We start from the raw sequence: 27,504 nt of genomic DNA, 5'->3' as shown, positions 1-27,504 counted from the left end.
AGCCAACCTAACGGAAGAACTGCCACAGATTTTCCAGGGCTGAGGGGGAACATCAGACTTCCTCAGAAGTTCACTGCAAAATGTCCACCCAGCTATTAAGAAAACAGGACGGACTGACTGTGCCCAGGACAGACGGCCGCTGGCAGTCACATGAAGCAGGCTGAGATTGGAACCGTGAGGCAGAGGAGGGCAAGTCAATGGGATAGGAATTCGGAGTACAAGGAGGCTTCCAAATCAGAAGCAGGATGCTTTATACCTATTCACAGAGGATTTCCCCACCCCTGGATGTGCCAGGACCTTGCCCATGAGCATCACAGTCTGGTTCTGTGCCCTGTTTCCTCAGGCCATCACGAGAGGCGTGCATCTTCACCAGGGAGAAGGGCAGATGCTGAGAGGGGAGCCCAGGCTTCTTGGGCGTGCTAATTTTTTTACTATGGTCCGTTCTGTTTTCTGTCAACAGTAAGGAAATACATCCCAGCAAGTGACATCCAGTAATGCTTTAATTAACTGTAAAATTTTATGCTCCAATAATGCACCAAGAAATCACTTCCAGATGAGGAAAAGGAATGATATTTAGACAAAAAGGCAATCCCTTTACTTTCAGCAGACTGGTATCTCCCAAAGGTACAGACAGAACCTTGAGGGCCCGGGGAAGGGGGGGGTGGCTTATCTATTTTGATACATATTGGAATTTGAGACTGGAAAATTATCTTTACTGTATAAAATGTCACAGTACTCTTTCTGCATGCCAGCATCTCGTGTGTATGTGTTTCCAGGACTGTTGTTTAAATGGCCCAGTTGCAGTCCTAACCATTTTATTTTTAGCGATCTGACTTGGAGGGGACGAGAAGTGTGAAACACTTGCTTTCAGCCTCAAGCAAGCTGGTTATTTTGGAGATTTTTCTTGCTGCCGAGAGGAGTTTCATTTCCAGCTGTGAACTTCTGGCATTTTCCCGGGCGTTCCATAAACAGGGGACTAGGGTTCCTCGTCCAACAGCAATTCAGGGTGGGCTGCTATCACATCCCCCAATTCTCCTGCTCATTCACCCCGTCTGCTCATCACTGTCACACCGGTCCTCGGAAGTCGACTTTCGGTCTTGCTCTGTCTGTACCGAGGAGGCACCTGAGGTGTGAGAAGGTCGGCACCCTTTTCTGGTGGGATGGGCAAAGCCCTGGGTACTGGGTTTTTGTTCTTCAAGAGAGGGAGGTGTGGTGATAGTTGCTTCAATTCCCAGAACTGAGGTTGGAGGTCAAGACACCCTGTCTGGGGTGGTTCCTATTTCCCTGTTACGATCCAAACAGAACTTTCTCCAGCCTGAGCACCTCTAACCAGCAATCCGGAAGTCTTGCCATAGTAAAGACAGCAGAGAACTCTTTATCAATTATAAATTACCAATATTTATTTTAACCACATAAGGTGACTTCCACGTTTTCTTTTTTTTAAGTCTAGAGAAAGTAGAGGGAAGGAACCAATACAATATCTAATTCAGCTGAATAGCAGAGTTGTTAGCTACTGTTTTGATCAATGAGGGCTCCTTTATATATATTATTTCAAAGTGACAATAATAAATAAATCTTCCGTTTAGGGCTTAGTCCTCAAAACAAAGGAGAATCCTAGTCAGGACGGGGACAGCATAATTTCTGCCATGGTCCCTCCATCAACACAAACTCAAAATTCAAGATGCTGGCTATGAGCAAAAAAACATCTTTACTGTTTGGGTACCAGCTCAATTGTACAGTAATTACACTTGCTTACAGTCAGAAAAAAATACCCATTTGTGAAAATGTGCAATAGGAAATCTTCAATAAAGCAAGTTCCTATTATAATGGATCTTCACAAGGAGTAAATATTATAATCATAATGGAACTTTTCAACTGTATGCTGGGCGCTACTCCAGACTTCCAGACTGACTGATTCACAACCTCCAGGCATTTGTACTTGTGAAAATAAAAAGGGTCTCAGGTGATACTGATGCAGACCCCCAGCTGAGAAACAGGCTCTGTCTGTACAGGACGCACACATGGCATTCAGCTCCCATCAACAAGACACTTAACGTAACTCCTACTGACATCTGTTGGCTCCTTGGAGATTACTGACAGTGTAATAAATCAAGAAAGCAACTTCTCTGGCTGTGACCACCTGGGGCTGGTGGTGGTGGAAGGGAAACAGTGCCTTGACATCTCAATGCCATTATGGAGATGTCCAGAAAGTGACTCCTTGTGAATGAACCACAAAAAGAAGTGTGGATCTGTAAACACCAAGAGTGACAAGAACCAGGTGCGGGAGTCCACTGGCGTTTCCAGCTTCCCGGGCCGATGACAGACGGCTAAAGTGGCTGCCTGGAGATGGGCCTGTCACCCCTTCTTTTAGGAGTGAGAGGAGAACGTTAACCTCAATTAGCATGGGCTGGATAACTTTCCCACAACACCATGGCTGTCTGGGCAGAGGGAAATCTATTGACCGAGCTGCCCGGGTAACCCGCTGTACTCCTCCCTACTCTTCCTGCATTTTTCTTTTTTTGGTTGCAAGGTTTACTTCCCTCTATTTTATTTTTTATTTGGCCACATTGCACGTGGGATCTCAGTTCCCCGACCAGGGATCAAACCTACACTCCCTGCACTGAAAGCTCAGAGTCTTAACCATTGGACCAGCAGGGAAATCCCCTTGCACTTTTCTTACTGGGCCATCCTTTCTTCACAGGGCTCTCTTCTGCCACGTCGATCATCTGCCGTTTCATCGCTGGAGTCCTAGAGCCAAGCCCAGGGGACAGCTCTCGGGGGTCGGGCTGCAGAGGGCCCCTCCAACAGCTGCAGCTGGGGAAGTGGCGAGAGCCGGCTCTCTGGCCCACAGTGCTCGGACAGAGCAGGGCCACAGTCACGGGGTGGGACTGTGCGGGCGAGGCTGCTGAGTCAGTGAGGACTGGCCCAGTCGGGAGCAGCCGGGGAACAGCCAGCGAAGGCAGGGAGCCTTCTTCACCCCATGTGGCCTCTGCTACAGGAATCAGAGATTGCTCCAGTCCTTACTTGGCTTCTCCCATTAGGGCAGGAATTAAGACAAGCCATGGGAGCAACCCAGGAATGACCCAAACATCCCAGGAAGTTTCAAGACTGATGATCTGAGGGCCCAGGGAGCACAGGAGATGTGAGGAGCATCCGGGGATCCGGGTTGCGGGTGGCTCACCAGCCAGGGGGAAAAGCGCCCCCTGGGCGCTCCTACAGTCTCTTTTTAATCAGTTTCTCCAGCTTGCGGATGCGCGAGGACTCCTGTTCTGGAGTTGGAGCCAGGAGGGACAGGGAGCTGGAGCCTTCGGGCCCTGAGGGCGGGGCGGGGAGCCTCTGGCGGAAGAGCTCCAGCATGCTGCTCTGCTCGCTCCGCTTCAGCCCCTGGGGTGGAGACAGAGGAGGGTGATGGCAGGTCTGGCCCCCAAGGACACAAGGGCAAGTGCAGTATCTGGTATTCACTGGGCTGAGGATTAGCATTTTCTCCAGGGGAGATATCAGCCCTGGGTAGTAGCCTGGGAGAGAAGCGGGGGAGGAAGAAAAGGCAAAAGGAGAGGAGAGAAAGGGCTGAGAGGGCAAGTGGCCAGGCAGCAGGATGCGGGAGGGCCGCCTCCTCTCCTCGCAGCCCCGCCAAGCCCAGCTCCCCTCCATCAGAAGGTGATGGAGGGCATGGTCACGGCCCTGGTTCCCCCTCCTCAAATGGCTTCTTGCAGCCTGGGCCCAGCAGGGGCACTTTGAAGAGGCCCCCCAGGGGCCCGTATCCCACCCCTCAGTGAATCACGGAGTGTGAGAAGGATGCACCAGGGACAGAACAAGATGCTGAGCTCACCTTCATGTCCAGGATCTTCTGGAAGGTTTCCGTGTTGCAGTCTGTCAGGAGCTTGATGTAATTGTCCACAAATACCACCAATGGCTCGTGAGGGGCCATCACAACCTGTGAGGGAGAGAGGAGAGTCAGGCCTGCCAGAAATGCTTACGATCCAAGGCAGCGGAGCATCTTCTACAGAAACGTCCTGACAGCCTGTTTCATCTCAGCATTCAGTTACAGCAATGCTTCCAGTCAAACCCGACAATCCTAAAGGAAATCAACCCTGAATATTCATTGTAGGGACTGATGCTGAGGCTCCAATACTTTGGCCACCTGATGTGAAGAGTCACTCATTGTAAAAGACCCTGATGTTGGGAAAGATTGTGGGCAGGAGGAGAAGGGGGCAACAGAGGAGGAGACAGTTGGATGGCATCACTGACTTAATGGACATGAGTTTGAGCAAACTCAGGGAGACAGTGAAGGACAGGGAAACCTGGTGTGCTGCAGTCCATGGGGTGGCAAAAAGTCAGACATGACTTAGCAACTGAATAACAACACAATGCTTCCTAAATTTGCTAAATCAAAAATGTCACCTGAGTTGCTTTTTAAGTACAGATTACTATGTCCCTCCTCCGAAGATTCTAATTCATAGAGCCTGGGGAGGAGTCCCAGGTGTTTTTTAAAATATCAAGACCACAGGAAACACTGTGTTGGAAGGTCCCCTGTTTGGGACATTTCCTGGGTTTCTGGTACCTGCTGCTTCTGTCTTGATGTATCATTGTTCCCAAGTAAAGTGTCGCTCAGTTGTGTCTGATTCTTTGCAATGACATGGACTATAGAGTCTATGGAATTCTCCAGGCCAGAATACTGAAGTGGGTAGCCTTTCCCTTCTCCAGGGGATCTTCTCAACCCAGGGATCGAACCCAGGTCTCCCACATTGCAGGCGGATTCTTTACTAGCTGAGCAACAGGGAGGCCCTGGTTCCCAAGGGATGGCCTCAAAAAGCATCAAGTTAAGTGGATTTTCTCAAAAACAAAAACCCCACAACAGCCTCAGTGTTTCCAAGACTTAAAATCGGGAACTTCATTTAACTACATCCACTTCACACACCAGGGCTTCCCTGGTGGCTCATTGGTAAAGAATCCACCTGTCAATGCAGGTGATCCCTGGGTCGGGAAGATCCCCTGGATTAGGAAATGGCAACTCACTCCAGGATTCTTGCCTGGAGAATCCCACGGACAGAGGAGCCTGGTGGGCTACAGTCCATGGGGTCACAAAAGAGTCAGACATGACTCAGTGACTAAACAACAACTTCATGTACCACCAGGCAGGGGAGCCTTGGCATTAAAACCCTCATGTTCATAGTCATTTGGTTTTCACTGTGGGAGTCCGGTTTTCTTCCTCCAGTAGGCTGGTTTGGTTTTGGATTTCTGAGAATACAACTCAGAGTGGCAAGGAGAACTCACTCAGAAATTCTCTCCAAACCCTGCTCTCCCCCATGGAGAGTAAACTGGCTAGGGAAGAGATGGATTAGGCTACTTTGCTTCCTCAGGTCAAAGCTCAAGGTCTGTGGAGGCCCCTCACCCAGTCCACCCATGTCAGGGCCCGCCGTGACTTCCCACTCCTCCATCATTTGAGCCATTCTGCTTGCAGACTGACCTGAAGGGCCGGGAGGCCCTGGCCTTCTAAGAGCATCCCCTGACAGCTCCATTTGTTCTCCAGCCTTCTCTCCCCTCCCTAGGAGGCTCCCTCTCCACTCGACAAGTCCAGGTGGAAATCAGAAGCAGGAGCTCAAGGCTTCAGACATTCTTAGCATCATCACCCCATATATATTTTGTTAAGTGGGGCTTTAGAAAACCATTTGCTGATTAGAATCAGTTATGCGACATTTGTTTTAAGTTCTTATAAAGTGGCAGAGCTTAGAAAGCCAAGGATGGGAGGAACTGACAGCTAGGAAGCAGAGAGACCCTGACTGGAGGCTGAGTGAGTGACAATGCCACCCAGCCTCCAATCTTGGCCAAATCTTATTACAAGAGAATCCCATTATAAGAAAGAATAATTTGTGAGACAGAATTACTGACCATCCCCCACTCCCCCCTTCCCCGAAACACTGCACTGACTTTGAATAATAGCTGATGAGGCCCAAGTCTGGTCCAGCCAAAGAAAGCAGACAATCTTTTGGGACTGATGGGAATAGCTTCAAACCTGGGCTTTTTGAGACTAGTACTCAGTACTGTTTGGAATAAGTGATCAGGTAACTAGGCCCTTTTAACTGAAACCCTAAAGAAGACACAAGTCCCACCTTGAGGATCATCTCCGCGCGGGTCATGCCTTTCACCACGATCTTGGTGTAACTGGCCGGGGCTTTCCTCACCACCTGAGAGCCAATGGAAGGCAGATCAAGCAGGACCATCTTCAGGGAGTGCGTGTCCAGCAGCAGCTGAGGGAAGAGAACGGAAGAGTACCAGCCACTTCACATGGGCACACCACCTAGTGTACTCACGCTGATAAATAACATTTTCTTGATACTTAAAAAATTTTTAAATTTATTTTAATTTTTGGCTGCACTGGGTCTTCACTTGTGTGTGTGAACTTTCTGTAGTTGCACTGAGCGGGGGACCACTCTTTGTTGCGGTGTGTGGGGTTCTCGTTGCAGTGGCTTCTCCTTATAGCTTGAGGGCTCCAGAGCTTGGGCTCAGTAGTTATGGCACATGGCATGTGGACTCTTAGTTGCCACATGGCATGTGGAATATTCCCAGACCAGGGATCAAACCCACGTCCCCTGCATTCCATTTAGAAAGCAGTTCAGGATATGCAGGAAGAACCTTACAAATGTCTTTAAAATTTCTGCTTATTGAACAGGCAAAAAATGTAACTCCATACTGCTCTACTTTGGATTTCTCTGGATGCTAGTGAGGATGTAGGAGATTAAGCCAAATTTAAACATCAGTATCTTGGGACTTCCTGGTGGTCCAGTAGTTAAAAATCTGCCTGGACCACCAGGAAGTCCCAAGATACTGACTCCAAGATTTATAATAAAGTAATCAAGACAGTGTGGTACAGATGAAAGGACAAATAGATCATCTGTGCAGAAGAGAGAGTCCAGAAATACATCACAAATACAGTCCACACAAGTAGAGTCAACTGATCACTCACGAAGCAGCAAAGGCAATTCAATAGAGCAAAGACAGTCTTTTAAACAAATGGTGCTTGAACAACTGAGCATCCATATGCAAAAAAAAAAAAAAAGGAAAAGGAAAAAGGAATCTAGACATAGACCTTTCATCCTTCACGAAAACTAACCCAAAATGGATCATAGGCCTAAACATAAAACACAAAACTATAAAACTTCTGGAAGGTAGCATAAGAGAAACCCTAGATGACCCTGGGTATGGTGATAACTTTTTAGATATACCGCCAAAGACATGATCCTTTAGAAACTTACATTACCATCTGTAAAATAGACAGCCAATGGGAATTTGCTGTATGTCTCAGGAAACTCACACAGGGGCTCTAATCTATATCAACCTAGAGGGGTGGGATGGGGAGGGAGGTGGGAGGGAGGTTCAAAAGGGAGGGGATATATGTATCCCTATGGCTGATTCATGTTGAGGTTTGACAGAAAACAACAAAATTCTGTAAAGCAATTATCCTTCAATTAAAAAATAAATTAAGAAAAAAAGACATGATCCATTAGAGAAATAACTGATAAACTGGTCTTTGTTAAAATGAAAAATGTTTGCTCTCCAAAAGACAATGTCAAAGGGGTGAGAAGGTAAACCACAGATTAGGAGAAAGTATTTGCAAAAGATACATCTTGTAAAGAAAGGACTGTTATCTAAAACATACAAAGATTTTTAAAGAAAAACTCAGCAATAAGAAAACAATCCAACTAAAAAATGGGCCCAAGATCTTAACAGCTACCTCACCAAAGATATGTAGATAACAAGAATTTGAAAAGATCTGATTCCTGAAAATCAGTAAGAAAAAGAACAGCAGCCCAGTAAAAACAATACCAACAGTGGGGCAAAGATTTGAACAGGCACCTCACAAAAATGGAGACTCAAGTGCTTACAAGGACTGTGAAATGATGTGTGTGTACTCAGGTGTGTCTGACTTTTACAACCCCATGGATTGTAGCCCGCCAGGCCCCTGATACTTAATTTTACTAGTGATCCAGTAAACACAAATCAAAGCCACAACTGTGTGTCATTTTGTACTCATCAGAAAGGCAAAAGAAAGTAAAAAGGTCTAGATACCAAGTGTTGGCATGCATATAGTGCAATGAAACTCACACTTAGGATGAGGGTATAGACTGGTTGAAGCACTTTGGGGGAACTTCAGTACTATTTCCTAGTGGAATTTGTGCATAACCTGTGACACAGTACTCATATCCTTTAACGAAATTCTTGCCCATGTCAAAAAAGGTTCCCTGAATCCACTGTTTGTAAAAGCAAAAGATTGGAAATAACCTAAATGTCTAGCAACAGTGTAGAATGGATAAACAAACAGTGCTATATTCACGCAATGAAACATGACACTGAAATTAAAATAAAAAAAAAAAAAGTGACTCAAACAACCTATATCAACACAGATAAATCTCAGAAATCATTATGTTGGGCAAAAAAAGTAACTGGGGAAATGTTATATATAGTACCATTTGTATAAAGTTTAAACATTTGCAAAACAAAATTATATATTGTTTGTGGATACATACACATGTAACTTATCAAAGCACATATGGGAATGATAAAATAAAAATCAGAATAGTGATTACCTCTGGGCATGGAGGGAGAGGAATGGCAGGGTAGGTCCACAGGGGACTTCAGCCATAATTATAATTTATATAAAAAAGATTTAAAGCAAATATGGGACCATGTTAAGATATGACTAAGCTAAATGGGAAGCTGATACTTTTGACATTATTTTCTATACTTTTATTAACTGGAACTATGTTTTTCCTTGTCTTCTTTCTTCATACTATGCCTTTAAATATCTGAGGCCTAGTAAGGATTCAACTTTATCTTCTATGTAGCAGAATTTCAGTGTCTTGTTAAAATCAAAGCCATGTCTTAGCATTATTTGCTAGCAGGAAAAAAAAAAAAATCAATGATTATTTAAAAACATATGGGGATATTTCCTGTTTTTTTCTGTACTTTCTACTTCCCAGAGAATGTTATATGCATAAATAATTGTACAGTCTTAAGTGACAGGAAGAGTTTTGAATGAACCAGACATAACCCTCTAGTATCTCCCATATTTTGAAAGATAGGACATTCTCAATTCCTGGCCAGTCACAGTAAAATTCTCTCCTCACCAGACAGATGAACAGATAGAAACCTTGGTCTCAGGTTTTACCGGAAGTAATGCAGTCAGAAAATGTGGGAGCTAGTCCGACAGACTTAGTCTGCGGGAAATGAAGGTGAAACGGTCCATCATCATGAAAATCTGTTGGCTTTCATCTTTGAAAATAGCTAAAAGCTCATCTCCTTATGCATGAGGCACTGGGCAAGAGGTGGTTGTTGGCCAAATTTGGCTGAGCCTCAGAGAAAAATTTTGGGGGTGATATGGCGCATGTTGTTGGTGGGCTACTGGGGTGCAAAGCTGGCTAGCATGCTATGCCTGGGAAGGGTCATCATCGCCCATTAATGGGAAGCTCTGATACCTCTTGGGGGACAACATGATTATCACAGTGATAGAAACCTTGAGCAGACAAAATAAAGACACACTCCTAGAAGGTAAAGGCCATATATATAACACTAAGTTCTTTAATGAGGTGATGTGGAAGAAACAGTTCAGGATATGAGGAATGGGGGGGCCAAGGTGAGGACATGCCTTGTTTCTTTCCTCTTTCCTTTTTTTTAAAATTTAAGGTATAACTTTCATACAGTAAAGTACACAAAGACCAACTACACGGCTTGATAAATTATACACATGTATATACCCTACAGGGCTTCCCTGGCGGCTCAGACAGTAAAGGATCCATCTGCGATGTGGTCGACCCCTGGGTCAATTCTCCAGGAAAGATCCCCTGGAGGAGGGCATGGCAACCCACTCCAGTATTCTTGCCTAAAGAATCCCCATGGACAGAGGAGCCTGGCAGGCTACAGTCCACGGGATCACAAAGAGTCGGACACGACTGAGCGAGTAAGCACAGCACAGCACATACACCCTACTGCCTAATTAAAGACATGGGACTTTCTCTGTCACCAAATAAATGAACCAGTGCTCTATGATGCCCTATAGGGGAGGGATGAGGGTAAGCTGGGGGGGGAGGTCCACAGGGATAGATGTGTGTGCATATGGCTGATCCACTTCAGCTGGCTGCACAGCAGAAATGAAGACAACACTGTAAACTAATTATCCTCCAACCAAACAGAACAGATGAAAGGATAGAGACGTGTTCACACAACGGAATGATACTCAGCCATAAAAACAATGAAGTATTGTCACTTGCAACAACATGGATGGACCTCGACATTATCATACTAAGTGAATTAAGTCAAAGACAAACATTATAACACTATCACTTACATGTGGAATCTAAAATACAACACAAATGAGCTTATTTACAAAACAGAAACAGATTCACAGACAAAGGAAACAAACTGATGGTTACCAATGGTGTGGATAAATTACCAAAGGGGGTGGATAAATTAGGAGTTGGGGATTAGCAGATACACATTACTATGTATAAAAGAGATAAACAACATGGTCCTACTATATAACACAGGGAACTATATTCAATATCTTATTATAATCTAGAATGGAAAAGAAAATGAAAAAAGACTATATAATCTTCATATATGTATATGTATATATGTATATATATATATATATATATATATAAAAAACAGAATCACTTTGCTGGACATCAGCAGCTGTACTTCCTCTATACTTCAATTAAAAAGATAAATTATAAAGAAGACTTGGGACTTTATTTGCATCCCAGAAGGCTTCCTAGGGGTCTCTTCCAGTCAATGCTCTCTCTTCCTTCCCAACAAAGGCTACCACTCTTCTGCCCTCTGTGACTCAGGACTGGCCTGCTGCTCATTTATCTGCTATGGACATTCTTGCACATGTCTTTGGTGGTCACACACCCTCATTTCTCTGGGGGTAGCATCTCCGTAGAAGTGCCGGATCAAGGGGTAGGCATGTTTAGCTTTAAGTAGAGACTGTCAGATAGTCTTCCAGTTTGCTTGTGCCAATTTCCAGTCCCACCAGCAATGCCTGAAAGTTCCAGTTGCTTTACATTCTCACCAACACTTGGTATTCTTGGTCTTTTTAAAATTTTAGCCATTCTGATACTGTGACTTTAATTTATATTTTCCTAGACGATTAATATGCCTACTGGTGAGCCTCTTTTTGAAGCACCTGTTCAAGTCTTTTGCCATCTTTTCTACTGGTAGATTATGTTTTTTCTAATTGATTTGTTGAGGTTTTTCTAAAGTACATTTTTCAACTTTATTGAGGAATAATTGACAAATACACTTTAACTGCATATATTTAAAGTGTACAAGGTGATTATTTGATATACACTTTGTGCAATGATTACCAAAATCAAGATAATTAACTCTCCTTTTGTGTATGTGGTAAGAATGCTTAAGATCTACTCTCAGCAAATTTCAAGTACATCACACTGTATTATTAATTACAGTCACCATGCTGGACATTAGCTCCTTGGAACTTACCTTAGAATTGAAAGTGTGTATCCTCTGACCGCCATCTCTCCATTTCCTGCTTCCCCCAGCCCCTGGCAACTACCATTTGATTCTCTGTTTCTCTGAAATTGAGTTTTGTTTTGTTTTTTTTTCCTTTAAGATTCCATACAAGTGATATGTTAGAGATTTTTAAAAGGATGTATTTAGAATATAAGTACTCTGTCAGTTACATATATTGCAAATATCATCTGCTACTCTGGCTTGTCTTTTGAGAAAAACAAGTCCTTAATTTTAAGTACTCCAAATAATCTCTTCTTTTACGATTACTACTTTTAATGTTTTGTTAAGGAATCTCTGCCTAACCCACAGTCATAAAAATATTCTTTTATCTTCCAGAAGTTTTGTTGTCTTATCTTTCATTTTCAGAGCTATAATCCACCTGAAGTTGTTTTTTTAAAAAAAATTTTTGAGATAAATTCACCTTTTAAAAGTGTACTGTTCAGTTCCAGACATCTCATCATGCCACAAATAAATTCCATGGCCATTAGCAATCGCATCTCTTTCCCTCCTCTCCTCCAGCCCTTACCAACCAGTAGTCTGCTTTCTGTCTTGTGGATTTGCCGGCTCTGGACATTCCATATAAATGGAATCATACGTTCTGTGACCTTTTGTCTATGATTCTTTCATTTAGCATAATGTTTTCAAGGCTCATCTATGTTGCTGCATGAGTAAGTACTTCATTTCTATTTACAACTGAATGATATTCCCTTGAAAGATTAAACCACATTTTGTTTACCCATTCATCAACTGATGGGCGTTTGAGTTGTTTCTACTTTTTGGCTATTATGAATAATGCCATGCTGAACATCTGTGTACAACGGTTTCTGTGACACACTTTTCCATTCTTTTGGGTTTCTATCTAGGAGTGGAATGGCTGGGTTATATGGTAACTCCATGCTTAACATTTTGAGAAACGGTCAAACTTTCCCCAAATGGCTGCAAGCATTTTGCATTTCCACCAGCAGCATATGAGGGTTCCAATTTCTCCACATCCTCACTGGAACTGATTTGTTTTTTTGGGAACTGACTTTTGTATATGGTGTGTGGTTAGAGTCAAGATTAATTTTTTTCCGGGACTTCCAAAAACAGAAAAACATAAAACAGAAGTAATACTGTAACAAATTCAAATTCAATAAAGACTTTAAAAATGGCCCACATCAAAAAATTCCTTAAAAAAAAAAGATTAATTTTTTTCCCATGTGGATATTCAATTACCCAGCACTGTTTACTGAGAAGACCATCCCTTCCCAACTGAATTATAGTGCTGTTTTTGCCATAAATCAAGTGTCTGTGTATGTGTGGGTCAATTTCTGAACTCTATTCCTTTCCGTTGGCCCATTTGTCCCTGTGTGCTTAATTACTTTAGCATTAAAAGAAGCCATGGTATCTTGAAGTTTAAATCCTCCAACTCTGTTCTCTTTCTTAAGAGTTATTTCAGCTATTTCTGGTCCTCTGAATTTCCATCCAACTTTTAGAATCCAATTATCAGTTTACATTCACACCCACAAGCATCCACGCCACCCCTGCAGGGATTTCACTCTATCTGTAACTTTGAAAGAACTGACATTTGAAAGTACAGAGTCCATGGGACTTCCCTAGAAGCCCAGTGGTTAGGACTCTGCTGCCAGGGCAGGGAGTGTGGGTTCAATCCCTGGTTGGGGAACTAAGATCCCACATGTCACGCAGGGTGACCAAAAATTAAAAAAAAAAAAAAGTATCGGGTCCTTTAACATATGAATGTGGACCTTCCTGTCATTTTAAAGATTTTCCTTAATATCTCTTAATACTGTGTCATTTTTTGTGTAGAAGACTCACACATTTTAAAAATACTTATTACTAGCTAGATTTTACTGTATATGGTTTCATTAAAAATGTTTAAATTGTTGCTGGTATATACAAATATTGAAAATAATTTAAATACTGACCTTATATTGGCCCCTGCCTACTAAATTTCTATTCTAATAGTCTATCTACAGATTCTTCTGGATTTTGTCATTCACAATCATGTTCTCTGTAAAATGTGAAAAATGACAGCTTTGTTTCTTCCTTTCTAATTGTGTACCTTTTATTTCTTTAAATTTTTCACCTTATTTTCCTGGCCAGGACTTCAAGGGCAATGTGGGACAGAAATGGTGACAGCAGACATCCTTGTCTTGTTCCTAATGTCAAGAGAAAAATCTTTCTGTATTTGACCATTAAGCGTGATGCTTAATGGCAATTTTTTTTCCCATTAACTGATTCATTTCATTCATGAGCTTGCTCGGTCCTCCCATCTCCAGGGCCCTGATGATCCTGCCATGGCCATAAACCCCTGCAGAGCGTGGCTGTGCCTGTCTCTTTTCTGTGCGGCACAAAGGGAGGCCACTTCTCGACTGAGTGACAGAGGAGGCTTCAAGTTCTCGGCGGACAGGACGGTCTCATAAAAGTCAAGATGGGCCAGAGCTAACAAGACAGAGACGGTTAGGGAGTGAAGAGATTCAAAAAGCTCCTCAGAAATACAGAAGGGGTGAACAAAAGGAAGAAAGCTCTACCATGTGCACGGACACACAAGCACATTAAAAAAAGGAAGGAGAAAGTTTAGCTTTTCTAAACACACTATAATCACAAAATTTAGAAGGAAGTTACTTTAAGCACTAACTGACTTTTGTGTCATTTCGCAAAATAAAATTTTGTTGTGGATATCACTTGAGTAGGTATTATGTGAGGGTGGACCACTACTTTCAAAAAAAAATCTTGTTATTATGGAGAGTCTCAAACATGTATGACATAAACAGACGAATACAGTGAATCCTTATGCAGTTGGTTGTACTAACTAGAGACATTCTCACATGCTCATCTCAGTTCATCTATGCCTCCAATACACTGGCTCTCAGCTGGGGGAGGGGGGTGTTGGTCCCTCTTCCCACCCCCGGCCTGGATATCTGGCAACGTCTGGATGCATTTTTGGTTGTCAACACTGGCAGGGCATTACTGGCAACTAGTGGGTAGTGGTAAGGGATGGTGCCAAACATCTTATAATGCACAGGGCAGCCCCACAACAAAAAAATATTCTCTAGCCCCACATGTCAGTAGTGCAAAGGCTGAGAAAACATGCTGCAACCACTCCTTGTCCCTCACTTAATTTTTCTGAGGTTAAATTTACATACATAGAAATGCACAATTTTTAACTGTACAGTTTTGACAAATTGATTTATCCATGTAGACCCTCACATATATTTCTGTATATACCGTTTTAAAATAAAATCAACTTTAATACACTTTCTTCTACTCCTAGCTTGCTAATAAGGTTTTGTCGTTCTTTTTAAAAAAATGGTCATTTACATGTATTAAATTTTATTAGTACACTTTTTCCCCCCAAAGGAGTGCTTAAAAACACCCTGGGTCCTTTTCCTGACACAACAGTGAACTGTTTCCTCTGGTAAGTTTGTGCAAATGGATTCCATTTCTACTGTGTGCTCAGTCATACATACCGTGACCAAAAGACTAATTAATGACCCTGCAAATCCCGCAAGATTCTCTGAAAATCACAAACTAGCAAGAAGCATGACAAATACTGTATGGTTCAGTTCCGCGTGCCCTTGCAATTGCTCAAGCGGACTCTGGGGCCCAAAGAGAAATAATTTACTTTATACAGTGATCAGGGAAAGAATCAAGAGCAGGAAAATGTCTCCTTTACTATTTTTGACACAAGTATTAAAATGCAATCTAAAATTCGGATCTAGTACCTTTGTGGCAAAGCAAAGGCCTCTGAGATTAGGCCTCAATCCTTGACTCTCACAGCTTTTGTTAAACTTGGATTACAGCTGCTATAAGACTTGTGACAGAGTCTGTTTCATCAAGACTTTTTTTTTTTTTTTTTTTAATGTGGACCATTTTTAAAGTCTTTGTTGAATTTGTTATGATACTGCTTCTGTTTTTTGTTTTTGTTTTTTGGCTGAGAAGCATGTGGGATCTTCATTCCCAACCAGGGACTGAACCCGTACCCCCTGCACTGGAAAGTGAAGTCTTAATCACTGGACCACAAGGGAAGTCCTAGAATCTGTTTTAATCTATGAACTTCTCTCTGGTAACTTCCAGTTTCCTGTGGTTTTGCTGCTTGAGTGATCATGCCTTCAGCTCCATGACTGCATGGACTTCTAAGCCCAGATACTCACGGCAAGCATGAACCCCAGCTAAACCTGAACTTCACGAGGGAATCTTCCAAGGGCCACACTGCCCTGTAGCTCCTACTCATGGCCTCCCCACCCTTCACCCGAGGCAGGGCCTACCGAGATCTGTGCTCCCCTGTCACCCACTCATGTTTGTCTGGGGTCTGATAAAGTCAAACACCAGTTTCCAGATGGTTTTCTCATTCACATCTCAAAGCAGAATACTGGCCAAACTGATATTTTTCTGAAGATGCGGGCTTTTGGAGTCTGAGTTGATTATTTTAACATTCTTTTAAAGAAAGGAAAATCTGAGGAAAATAGATATGACAATAGATTCATGTGACAAGATGAAAATAGCACGGTGGCTGGACACTAAATCAGCTTGCAAGGCTTGGGCAGAGCTGCAAACTCATGGAAACATATTCCCTATGAGTCAACTCTGTTCCAGGGGCTTCATCAACTCTATAGAGACTTGAGAAAATTAGTTTCTAGAGACTAGAAACAGAATCCAAAGCTTCTCTCAGACACACTAAGAGCAATCACTCCACGTCCTCTCTCATCACACACAGCAGTGAGGTGAACAGAGGATCCCTGGTGAACATGTGCTCATGAAGTTGGACGTGCTGGGGCATTATTCTGCTGTTTCCCGAGGAGAGGGTTCATTCTGTGCTTATGACGTGCAAGAGGCAAGAATTTCCAAACACTGAAACTCTACACTCAGACGCAGTCAGTCAGTGTCTGAATCTATGCAACCTCCCAAGACGTTTGCTGAAACAATGCTTCTGACTCTGCTAAGCTGGTCAGCCAGACAGCCCATGTCAAGCATTGACTAGATGTTTCCATGTGAGAAGACAGGCGCTGATAGAGAAACAAACTATTAATAGTAAGAGCTGGCATTTGTTGAGGGCTTCCCATGTGCCTGATGTTGGGTCAAGCACTTCAGTGCATTGTTGTTCAGTCACTAAGCTGTCTGACTCTTTGTGATCCCATGGACTGCAGCAGGCCAGGCTTCCCTGTCCTTCACTATCTCCCAGAGTTTGCTCAAATTCACGTCCATTGAGTCAGTGATGCCATCCAACCATCTCATTCTCTGTTGCCCCCTTCTCCTCCTGCCCTCAGTCTTTCCCAGCATCAGGATCTTTTCCAGTGAGTCGGCTTTCTGCATCAGGTGGCCAAGTATTAGAGCTTCAACTTCAGCATCACTCCTTGCAATGAATATTCAGGGCTGATTTCCTTTAGGATCAACTGGTTTGATCTCCTTGCTGATCTTCTTCAGTACATTATGTTGTTTAATCCTCACAACTATCCTGAGAGGTGGTGCTATGATTATCCCCATTTTATAGATGAGGAAACTAAAGCCCTTGAAGGGTAAGTAACTTGTCTAAGGACAAACAGCTGCTGGGTGGCAGAGATAGGATTCAGCATCAGACCTTAGTGATTCTGGAGCCCATAACCTTAAGGTTCACACCTACTGCCTTGCTATAGTGTAGGAAGGCCACTCACTTACAAAAAGAGTATAAAACATACAGCACTTATGAGATTCAAGAGATGCCTGTTATTCACAGGCATTACGTCTCCGGCTTTGATACTTTCTGATGGACCCATGATGCACCAGGGCATATGCTGACCTGCCACCCTTCTGAGGCCTGACTTGGACCAGCATGGCCAAGGGCCCAGGGTTGGGGCAAGTCATGGAGCTAGGAGAGCTGAGCCGCCACCCAGTCAACTAATCCAGTGGAAGGGCAGGAGTTATGGAAATGCCTTGAACTATATATTCTCCTTACTTAAAAATGTAGTTCTTTCAAATATAGAAAGCAACTGAAATCAGTTCAGTATTGCTGAATAAAGGTCTACAGAGGATTTATTTTAATGAATATTAAGGGATCATATATGATCAGTACATGAACAGTTTGCATTTAAGTAAGTGTTTTTAAATAATTAGGGGCTAAGGGACCATACTCAATATTTTGTAATAACTTCTAAGGGAAAAGAATCTGAAAAAGAATAGATATATGTATACATATAACTGAGTCATTTTGCTGTACACTTAAAACTAATACTGCATTGTCAATCAACTGTACTTCAATTAATTACAAAGAACAACTAAACCTTCAAAAATAATGAGAATAAAGGCAAACTGAGCCTTCTGTTTACATTTGTATGAAGATTAAGAAGCTACAGTTAAATGGCTTGAACAATTAGAAACAAACAAAATGAATTAGGGGTTGAATATTATTGTTTGTTTTTAAAGGAGCTTAAACTGTTCTCCAAACTCAAGCTGTTCAAATTACAGAGTATGAACAGGTGGTATCTGAGCAGAGGCAACTGCCATGGCACCCAACTCAACTCAGCAGTGCTGAGGCGACACCATCTATGTAGACATGTCTTGAGGCATAGAATTCAAGTGAGCAGGGTGGGGCTGATGGAGGAAGACTTGCTGGGTGAGGTGAACAGAGCTTCTCCGAACCAAAAAGATGAGCCTGTCTTTGCTTGCTGCTCCTAGGTTGTCTCTGCCCCAGCCACTACGGACCCAAAATAATCAAGAGCCATTGTGGCTCCCTCTGCCCAGATGCTTTTCTCCTAGTCCTCCTCCAGCCCCAACTCTCAGAGGTGCCTCCTCCAACCATCCAACCTAAAGCCACTACTCCTCCTCACAGAACAGAGAATATAAAGAAGATAAATATGTAAAGAATATATTTCATGACTTCCCTGGTGGTCCAGTGGTTACGAATTTGCCTTGCAATACGCTTCCCAGTAAAGAATCTGCCTGTAACGCGGGAGACTCACATTTGATCCCTGGGTTGGGAAAATTCCCTGGAGAAGGGAATGGCTACCCACTCCAGTGTTTTTGCCTGCAGAATTCCGTGGACAGAGGAGCTTTAAGGGCTACAGTCCATGGGGTCGCAAACAGTCGGACACCACCGAATGACTAAAACACTTTCACTTTGCAATGCATGAACATGGGTTTGATTCCTGGTTGGGGAACTAAGATCCCATGTGCTGTGGAGAAACTCAGCCCACATGTCACAACTACTTAAACTTGCGCACTGCAACTAGAGAGTCAGTGTACTGCAACAGAAAGATTCCACGTGATACAGGGAAAATTCCATTGCTGCAACGAAGACCTGAAGCAGCCGAATGAATGAATAAATAAATATTTTAAAAGAATACATCTCTATAAAAATATGACGGAAAATTCCATAGACAGTGAAGCCTGGTGGGCTATATAGTTCATGGGGCTGCAAAGAGTCGGGCACGACTGAGCGGCTGAGCACATGGCACATAAATACATAAAGAATATGATGAATATCATGCCCCTAAGGTATTCTTTCATATAACCTAGCTTTATACCCTGCATACTGAGGTAAAAATGATCTTCTAACTTATTTGTTACTTGTATGTTATCCATCTCTTCTTACTAGAGTGTAAACATCATGAAGGGGAGGTCTTGTCTGCCTGTTCACTGTGGTATGCCCCATCCCTAGAATAAGGCCCAGGTACTTAGGGGGTGTGCTCAATGGAAAAAAATGCTTTAAATAAATGGATGAATGAATTAAGCTGCCAGATCATCATTCTGTCCTCAAACAGGGGAAACCGGTGGTTTTACTTTTAAGTAGTGCCTCTGGACTAGAAGGATATGTGGTTTGATCCACAACAAAAGCGAGGGGAAAAGCCCTACCCCAGCTTCATCTCACCTGTTCTGCCCCCACCATGCTGATTGGCTTGCACTTGAAGAGGTGGGTGATGAACTTGGGAATGAAGGAGCTGTGGATAAAAAAGAAGTGACAGATTAGGCTCATTTTCTCTTTGGTAAAGAACTGCAGAAACTTTTTTTAAGTTCCTATACTTCCTTCTAAAGAAAATGGAGAATTAAAGTAGCTACTCTTATATCCTACCAGCATGCATTCTTTTTCTTTTCCCCCTAATGAAAGCCCTGGTTTTATTTAGATAAATCTGGCCTTGGGATGCTGGGGAAAAGCTGATTTCTCCTTAACAACAGAGGTGGATTCTAATTAGCCTCAGCCAGGCAGAGCCTGGGGTTTCTTGGGTGACTGCTGCTGGTGCTGCGATTTGAGGACATGATTTTAGCCTGTTTGTGTGTTTGGATTTAACATCTAGAGCTGTCATTTTCTCACTGTTCTAAGGATGAAGCCAGAGGCCCAAGGAGAGCAAGGTCAGTAAAGAATCTGGGTCCTTAGTAACATTGCTGAACCACTGCATCAGTCATCTTGGGATCTGTCTGATCTCCAGATTTTGGTTATATGAAATAAAAAATTCACTGTTTAAATCAGTTTGAGTATGATGAGTAGCTGAAAACATCCTAATGGATGTGACAACTGAATATACATTAGTGGTTACAGGATCTTAAATGTGAAAATAAGAAATAATTGCTAAGGGAGTAACTGTCAGATCAGGGAACAAAATGCACGATCTCCAAAAAATTTACTGGGGACTGAAGGGCAACCTGGGCCAGGTGGATTGATAATGCTCATCTGGGGAAAGGGAGAATATAATTTTAACAGGCCAGGAGGGTTTTTTTAAGAAAACCCTGCAGAAGCCTGAGTAGGGAAGGCTGAGTTGCACTGCTGCTGAACAGAAGGCGTGGGAACCAGAAATGCCTAAAATCAGGCCAGATTCAAAGACCAGGAGAACACAGGGCCTGTGACCAAAAGCAGGATTTGGAGGTCAAGGTAAAGGCTGGCCAGCCTCCCCCTCTCCTCACTCTTCACAAGCTACTCTGGGGCTCATGCCCACCATCCTCTTTGCTCTCTCCACTTCTTTTCCAGAAGGTTTGTGCCACTCTGATATCCAGAGACCTACTGGAGGGCCCACTGACATGGCATTGGCACCTCTACCCCAGCGCATCCAAGATTCAGTCCTAACCTGGATCCAGGCTCAGAGACTAGATCTCCTCTGTGCAGTCATTCAAGTCAGAAGCCACAGACTTGCCCTCAACCCCGATATCCAGTAAGTTCTCGGTTCTTCCATCAATGCCCATGCCCACCCCTCCTGACTGTCCCTTGGCTGCTCCCCTTCTCCTTCTCACTAGAGTTCTTTCAGTTGTTTCCTAACTGGTCTCCTAGCCTTCAGCCTCATCATTTCTAATCCATCAGCCATTATTGGGATTTATTTCAGATGCAAAATGATCAGGACCCTCCTCTGATCACAACTCTTGCAATGACTGCAGACAGACCTTCCTCGACTGTCCAGCCCCATCGTGCTGAGCCCTGGTACCCTGTGATTCAGGCTGGCTGGCCACATGCAGATCCTACGACTCTAGGCAATCTGAATCTTCTGTGCCTTTGCTCACACTGCTCCCTCTGCCTGGAATGCCTCCCCCACCGCCTTGCGGGTCAGGACACACACATATCTCCTGGACTCTGCTCAAGGACAGCTTTCCTGTGAAGCCTCTCCTCAGTCCCCTCCACCATACTCTGCAGAGAGTCCACAGACCTCCAACCTAATACATAACCTACTTGGTGATACTTATTTGCTGACAAGTCGATTTTCTTCCACTTGACTGTAAGGCAAATGAAGCCAGGGACCACATCTACTTAGTCAAAGCACTGAACTCTGTAGTGGAACACAGTGGGTGCTCAAGGGGCTGCATGCTGAATGAACAATAAATAATAAGGCAGAAGCTAACACTTTTTAAATGTCGGCTTGGTACCAGGACTTTACCAGGAAGTTCATATGATTTCTCATTTTTTTTCCCCTCCCAACCACTATTAAGAGATCTGTCTCATCATCCCCATAACTGAATGGAGGAGAATCCACTGAGTGGATGAGGGAAGTCACTTGTGGTTCAAACAGTAGTTTCCACCAGGGGGGTGATCTTGATGTCTAAATAGTAGAGACTTGTTGCTTCAGAGACCAATAGTGAGATAAGAAAGCTAGAGGGAAAGAAATGTCAGCCCCAGAGATCAGATCTAGGGGAAGGCCAGCTAACTGATCAGGAGGCAGTGAGAACAAGGGACTGTGTGGCATGGATTCTTCCTGCTCTAAACTGGAGTCAGGCCAAAAAGTACCATGAGACTGAACTACAGCTAACTGCAATGGCACAGAGTTTATAACCTAAGTTACTTCAAACTAAGTAGGTTTTGATCATGTGCTTCATCTGGCTCTATGTGCTGGACTATAGGGGGAGGGGTGGGGAAAACATAAGGATCAGGGACACGTCTTTGGGGGAAGAGTTCCAGCAACGTGAGGGGTAACTGCCAGGGGCTCCTCCAGACCCTCACAGTGCTGGCAGTTGACTGCTCTTGGCTGAAGAAGGGTGTTCTCACAGCCCCCATCTGAAGGTTCTGGTCTTCAGCTGGGATTTTACAGTGATGAGAGGGTACCACGGATTAAATTAAGGATCCACTTTCTAGATTACAGGTTAAAGTTTTCCAGATGTGAGAGATGGCATCCTATGCCCAGCTCCCCCAGTATGGGCTTAATGTGAGAGCCAAGGGCACTGAGAGAAGGTGAGGCTGGTGCCGGGACTAGTGAAGTACACAGACCTCTTCCTCGCTTTAACGTCAGCTCCATCAGGCTCCTGTGCAACCGCACGGGAGAGTCTTGGCCACAGTACATTTTTATAGAGACGTTGTTCCTACTGGGAGTTATGGGGAGTGTCACAGTGTGATTTATCAACAGGACTTTTTAACATGCGCTGATGAGCACCCAGAGAGTGGAAGGGATGTCAGCTCCCGGCCCATCTGCTGTCCTGCACACATTAATGCCTCCCAGGAGGGTCCACTCGAGCCTTTCCTGACGCACTGGGAACTGAAGCTCAGGCCACAGGCCACTTCGTAATTGCTGCTCTTTAGGGGCTCGTGTGTGAGGGGGAGGGAGAGCCTTAATTGAACACAAACTGAGAGAGATCTAGGGAAGACAGAAACTTGGAGCCCTAAACCGTCCTCGGGGACCTGGATGAGAATAACCTCACTTCAGTAGCTTGGACGGGGCCGTTCTTCCCAAAGTCTTTCCTGGCGAAGTCTGCCAAAACGCTTGTTTGATAATTGGTCAGAGGAGGCACTGACCCTCCATGGTGTCCAGCCTTGGGGAAAACCGTGCTATAGCCAGATGCTGACTGGCAAAGGACCAAAACATCTCCCGGCTTTAAAACAACAAGCCAGAAGTAGCCACACAGGACGATGTGGCAGGAGACGCGCAGCGCAGTGTTCACTCCACCTACTTGGCAATGGACTGGCCCCTGGACTGGCAATGACTTGCTCTTCCCGATTTCTAGTACCTTCTCTAGACTCATGGGTGTCCACAAGTGGATATACTCTGGTAGCCACAGTAATAAGTGCTATGGGCGAGGAGGAAGAGAAGGCTCAAGAAGAAACAGAACTCAACGGTTCCCATCCTCAAAAGGCTTATTATCCAGTCAGAGAGACAAAATACATACATGAAATTGCTGAAAAATAATTTTAATTATCCAAACCTGGGGGAAGGCAGGGGTAGCAGTATGTCCATGTAATTCAAATGACAGGAGCCCCCTGACTCCTTTCTGCCTGTCTTGAGGGGGTGGATGGTTGTACTGCTGTTACTGTGATTTACCACATTAAGTAGCACATTTAGTGTGATTAGTATGCTTCTCTGGGGTACAAAAAAACTAACTGGATGGTGGAGACACCTAGAATGGGTGCATGCTGGTGGTCAACATAGCATTCAGAACCATCCAGTGATGCGGGTGTTTGGGACTTACTTTGCAAATTTAATGCAGAACTGCGTGAAGTATTTCCGCGTGGAGGCCAGGTTGTCACGGATGATGGGGACGTTCTGTTTAATGTGAAGGATGACCGAGGTGACATAGGGGCTCTGGTCACCAACATGCTCCACATTCTGCCACTGCATCTGAAAATGGAAACAAGGCGGGAGAAGTCTTCAGAGCCTGTACAGGAGAACAGCTTTACCCGTTCCTGGGGAAGGTGTGGGGACAGGTGTATAATATAGTGATTCACAGTTTTTAAAAATTGAAGTATGGCTGATTTACAGTGTTGGGTTCATTTCTGAATGAGTTTTAAAGGTGATGTTCCACTTATAGTCATAAAATACTGGCCATATTCCCCGTGTTGTACAATATATCCTTGTGGCTTGTTTTCTCTGCTTTCTTTGGTAGCTTATTTCTTCTACTTTTCTACCTAACTGAAAATTTCCATAATCAAACATTAGACTCTTACTCCAACAGCCTTTGAGATTATGTGGGATTTTGATCAAGAGAAAGGAAAGAGCATCTCTGTAAATATGAGGGGCAGGTCAGAGGTTAAGACAATGCTGTGGGGAACAGGGCAGGGGCTGTGCAGATGGCTGGTTTGGAGCATCACTGAGAGGTCCTGCATAGCCTCTGACCAGGCAGGCTGTGAACAAAATCAAGAGGCCTGAGACTTCCCTGGGAGTCCAGTGGTTAGAATCCACCTTGCAAGGCAGGGGACTTGGGCTCGATCCCTGGTTGGGGAACTAAGACCCCGCACACCACGGAGCCACTAAGTGCGTGTGCCACAACAGGAGATCCCGCAGGACGCAATGAAGATCCTGGGTGTTGCAACCAAGACTGGACGCAGCCCAACAAATAAACATACTAAAAACAAAATAAAAAAAACTAGAGACCTGCTGGGCTCCAGTGCTCACAACCTGAGGAATATTAGGGGAAATGCTCTGAAAAACATGCACAGTAAAATGGAAAAAGCAGCAGTGGTGTTATCTCCCCACCACCACCTCACCCCGGAAACACTGGAGAAGAGGGGCGGTACCAGCTCCCAGCCTGCTTCACACCACCAGCCAGGACTGAGATGGGGTTCTGCAGGGTCAGCCTCTCAGAAAGGAGCTGGGCTGCCTGTTAAAAAGCTCCTGAGCCGAACACAAACTGTATAATATGTTCATAGAAGGAAGGCAGTCTTTCTGAGGCCTTGATGTCTCTGGCAGGAAAATACTATTTTTATAGAGCTCCTGGGGAAAGGAAAAATTCAATCCTGAGAGAATGTGTTTAAACGAATCATATTGTACACGGATGATCCCCCAGCTCCTGGGAAGCTCAAATGACTCTATGTTTTGTCCTAATGTTTCTTCACATCAACAGATATTTATGGCCTAAAAGCTTTGGGTCTGTGTAAGCAAAGAACCATGCAAAAGATGGAAGGCACCTCCATCTTCATTTTACAGATAAGAAAACCAAGGCCCAGGTACATGAAGTCTATGTAAGCTTTGATAATGAGGCTCCAGAAGGAAAAAGGCCTCTAATTTTTTTTACTGGGGGAAAAAATAAAAGCAAAGAATGCAGAGATGGTAGAAAAGTCTAATATGAACTGACTTTATATTCTAATGCTTTGGCTACTTCTAATGTTTTCCTCATCCACTTCTATTTTATTCAAGAGACTTCTTTTCCCATCTGATATTAAAGATGTGACCCATTCAAACAATGAACCTCCTAGGGGGGCTTAAATGAGTTCACAGGGTGAGGCCAGAATTGGCAGGTGCTGTTAGCATCTACACTTCATCTTCCACTCCCAGCTCATCAGCGGCTTCTCAACAGAAGGTCCCCGGGGAACGAACAGCACAGTGAACTCTGCCCTCCACCGAAGGCAAAGCTCATCCATAGTTAACACTGCTCTTTTCCAAGCTGGCAGCAGTTGACGTTTCAACAGCTCAAAAACGTAAACAATTATCTAAGCACGATGGTTCTCCATTGACAGAAGACGACCACAGCGGGAGGTGGTGACATGCCCTGTCATTGGTTACAAAGCAACTCAGTGGGGGGGGGGGGGGGGGTAAGACGGAGCTTGCGGTGTGAGAGTTCAAGTTACCGCTGGAGAGTTGCCTCCTCTTGATGGCCATGTTAGTCTGTGTCCTCATTGGGAATCTAGGTGAAAGATCCGATTTTCTTGAATACTTAGGCCATTTCGAACTCCATGGGTCAAGATAAATGAAGTACTGACAAAAGTCAGATGGATTCATGAGTTTAAATTTAAGTCAACCCAGGACTTCCCTGGAGGTCCAGTGATTAAGACTCTGTGTTTCCACTTTGGGGGACAGGGGTTTGATCCCTGGTTAGGGGACAAAGATCCCACACACCACTTGGTGTGGCCAAAAATTAATAAAAATTAAAAAAAAAAAATTTAAGCCAGCTTGTAGAATAAGAAAAGAATTTAAAGTACTGGAAAACAATGAGAGTTGACATTGTTCAGACTATTCTCTAAAAAATGAGCAAAATACAGCCAGCAGTGACGCTGTCCAGCCACAGCCTCGGATGGATGCTCTGCCATCTTCCCCCTTGATGACCTGGGTTTGGGTTGTAATGTCCCAATGTACCTACATCAAGACCTACTGTGTGCAGGTCATTTGGTCTGGCATTTGGCACACATCATCTCCTTTGCTATTCAGACATGATCTTATCCACAGCAGTCTTACTGACAAGGAGACTGAAAAAGCTCAAAGAAAAGAGGCCCAAAGTCACTCAGCTGATCAATGGCAGAGTGGAGGCAGCCCAAGCCCATCTTAAACCCAAGCACTATACTCGGCTGCTTCCTAGACACATGTTAATTATTTCAAACAAACAAAAAAAGTACTTAACTCAGCTTTAGTTCAAGGGGAGCCCAGTTTCTCATGGAGAAGCTAATGAAATACACAGTGATCAAGGGACATAAAACAGTAGCTTGCACTGGAAGAACAAACATCCTGAAAAGCCATTAGTGGAAATAAGACTCCAACTTTTCCAGGTGAACTTTGCATCTGACCTTTAGAACCTCATACTTCACAGAACTCCATACTTCAAGATTTTTCTTCTGTGCTTTTTGTGTAGAAGGTGGGGTGGGGTTGAATACTATTGGTGCTATTTGAATAAGAACAAGTTTGCAAAAGAAGCAGTAACTAAGATGTAGGGTTGATAGAAACAGCAAGCAAGGAAACGATCTATTTACAATACTAGAGTCCCAGGGACCCCACACTCAGCCTCAGGGGGACGTTGTGGGGCTCAGGGCATTGCCAGCTTCTGTGGTTTTTGGTGCCTATGGAAGGACAGCGTGGTAGCCCCTCACAGGGAAGGCTGGGGAGATGCCCACAGCAGTAGAGACCTCTGACTCACCCACTGATCAGAGGACAGGGCTCCACATTAGTTGACTACGGTATGTGTGCTTCTCCATGGCTATGTGAAACTTGCACAGAGGTCTCCTGAGAAATTAATTTTCCTCAACCGAGAATTCAGATTCTCACATATTCATCTTGATCTCAGAATTAAAGCTGTACAGGGCAGACTCAGACCTCTGGAGTCTGGGAACATTGCAGGCAATCAGAGTCTAGTGTTACGGGCAAGGCTGCTGGGATGCTGGCCCCAGGCATGCGCACAAGCACACGCTCACACCTCATGTACGTCTGGACTACTTTTACTCACACAACAAGCCTGTGCTGTTTTTAGGCACCTTCCCCAAGTATAGCACTCAACTAAGTGCTGTGTGGGAAATAAAAAGGAGGCAGGAACATTCTACCGAGCACCTACTATGTACTAAGCAGCATGATCAACATTTTCCCGTGAACCTACTGCTTATGACAATTATGCAGTGAAGGAGGTATTCTTACTCCTGCTTCATGGATGGTAAGACTGATGTGAGGACAGTCAGGGACTAGCCTAATGAACTGATAAGTCTGCAGGGATGAGATCTAGACATTGGTCTGACCAACTCAAAAGTCCATGTTTTTTTCCACTTTATCATGCTGCTTTCCAAAATAAGGGTTACCACCTGAAATGAACTTGAAATTAACTAAGGAAATTTGGGGCAAGCAAAATCTGTGTACAGATGAGCCTGTCCAAAGTAGAGGATGTGGTGGTGTTGATGGTGGTGCA

General features: G+C 44.0%; 1 protein-coding gene across 2 annotated transcripts in view; it reads right to left on the bottom strand.

Moving 5' to 3' along the window:
• Window positions 1–482: 482 nt before the first annotated feature.
• Window positions 483–27,504, bottom strand: part of VPS53 (VPS53 subunit of GARP complex) — a 123,463-nt gene continuing 96,441 nt past the window's right edge. For both annotated transcript variants that reach the window (XM_020915440.2, XM_070478814.1), the window contains 5 exons: window positions 23,377–23,525; window positions 19,373–19,442; window positions 6,111–6,248; window positions 3,830–3,934; window positions 483–3,384 (listed from right to left, as the gene is read on the bottom strand). In XM_020915440.2, coding sequence (XP_020771099.1) covers window positions 3,214–3,384; window positions 3,830–3,934; window positions 6,111–6,248; window positions 19,373–19,442; window positions 23,377–23,525 — 633 coding nt within the window. In that variant the 3' untranslated portion in view covers window positions 483–3,213. The remainder of the gene's footprint in view (window positions 3,385–3,829; window positions 3,935–6,110; window positions 6,249–19,372; window positions 19,443–23,376; window positions 23,526–27,504) is intronic.

The sequence above is a fragment of the Odocoileus virginianus genome, chromosome 17, assembly GCF_023699985.2.
Source record: "Odocoileus virginianus isolate 20LAN1187 ecotype Illinois chromosome 17, Ovbor_1.2, whole genome shotgun sequence".
In the NCBI taxonomy this organism is placed as follows: Eukaryota; Metazoa; Chordata; class Mammalia; order Artiodactyla; family Cervidae; genus Odocoileus; species Odocoileus virginianus.
Note: the sequence above shows the minus strand (reverse complement) of the source record. Positions and strands in the feature narration are given on the sequence as shown.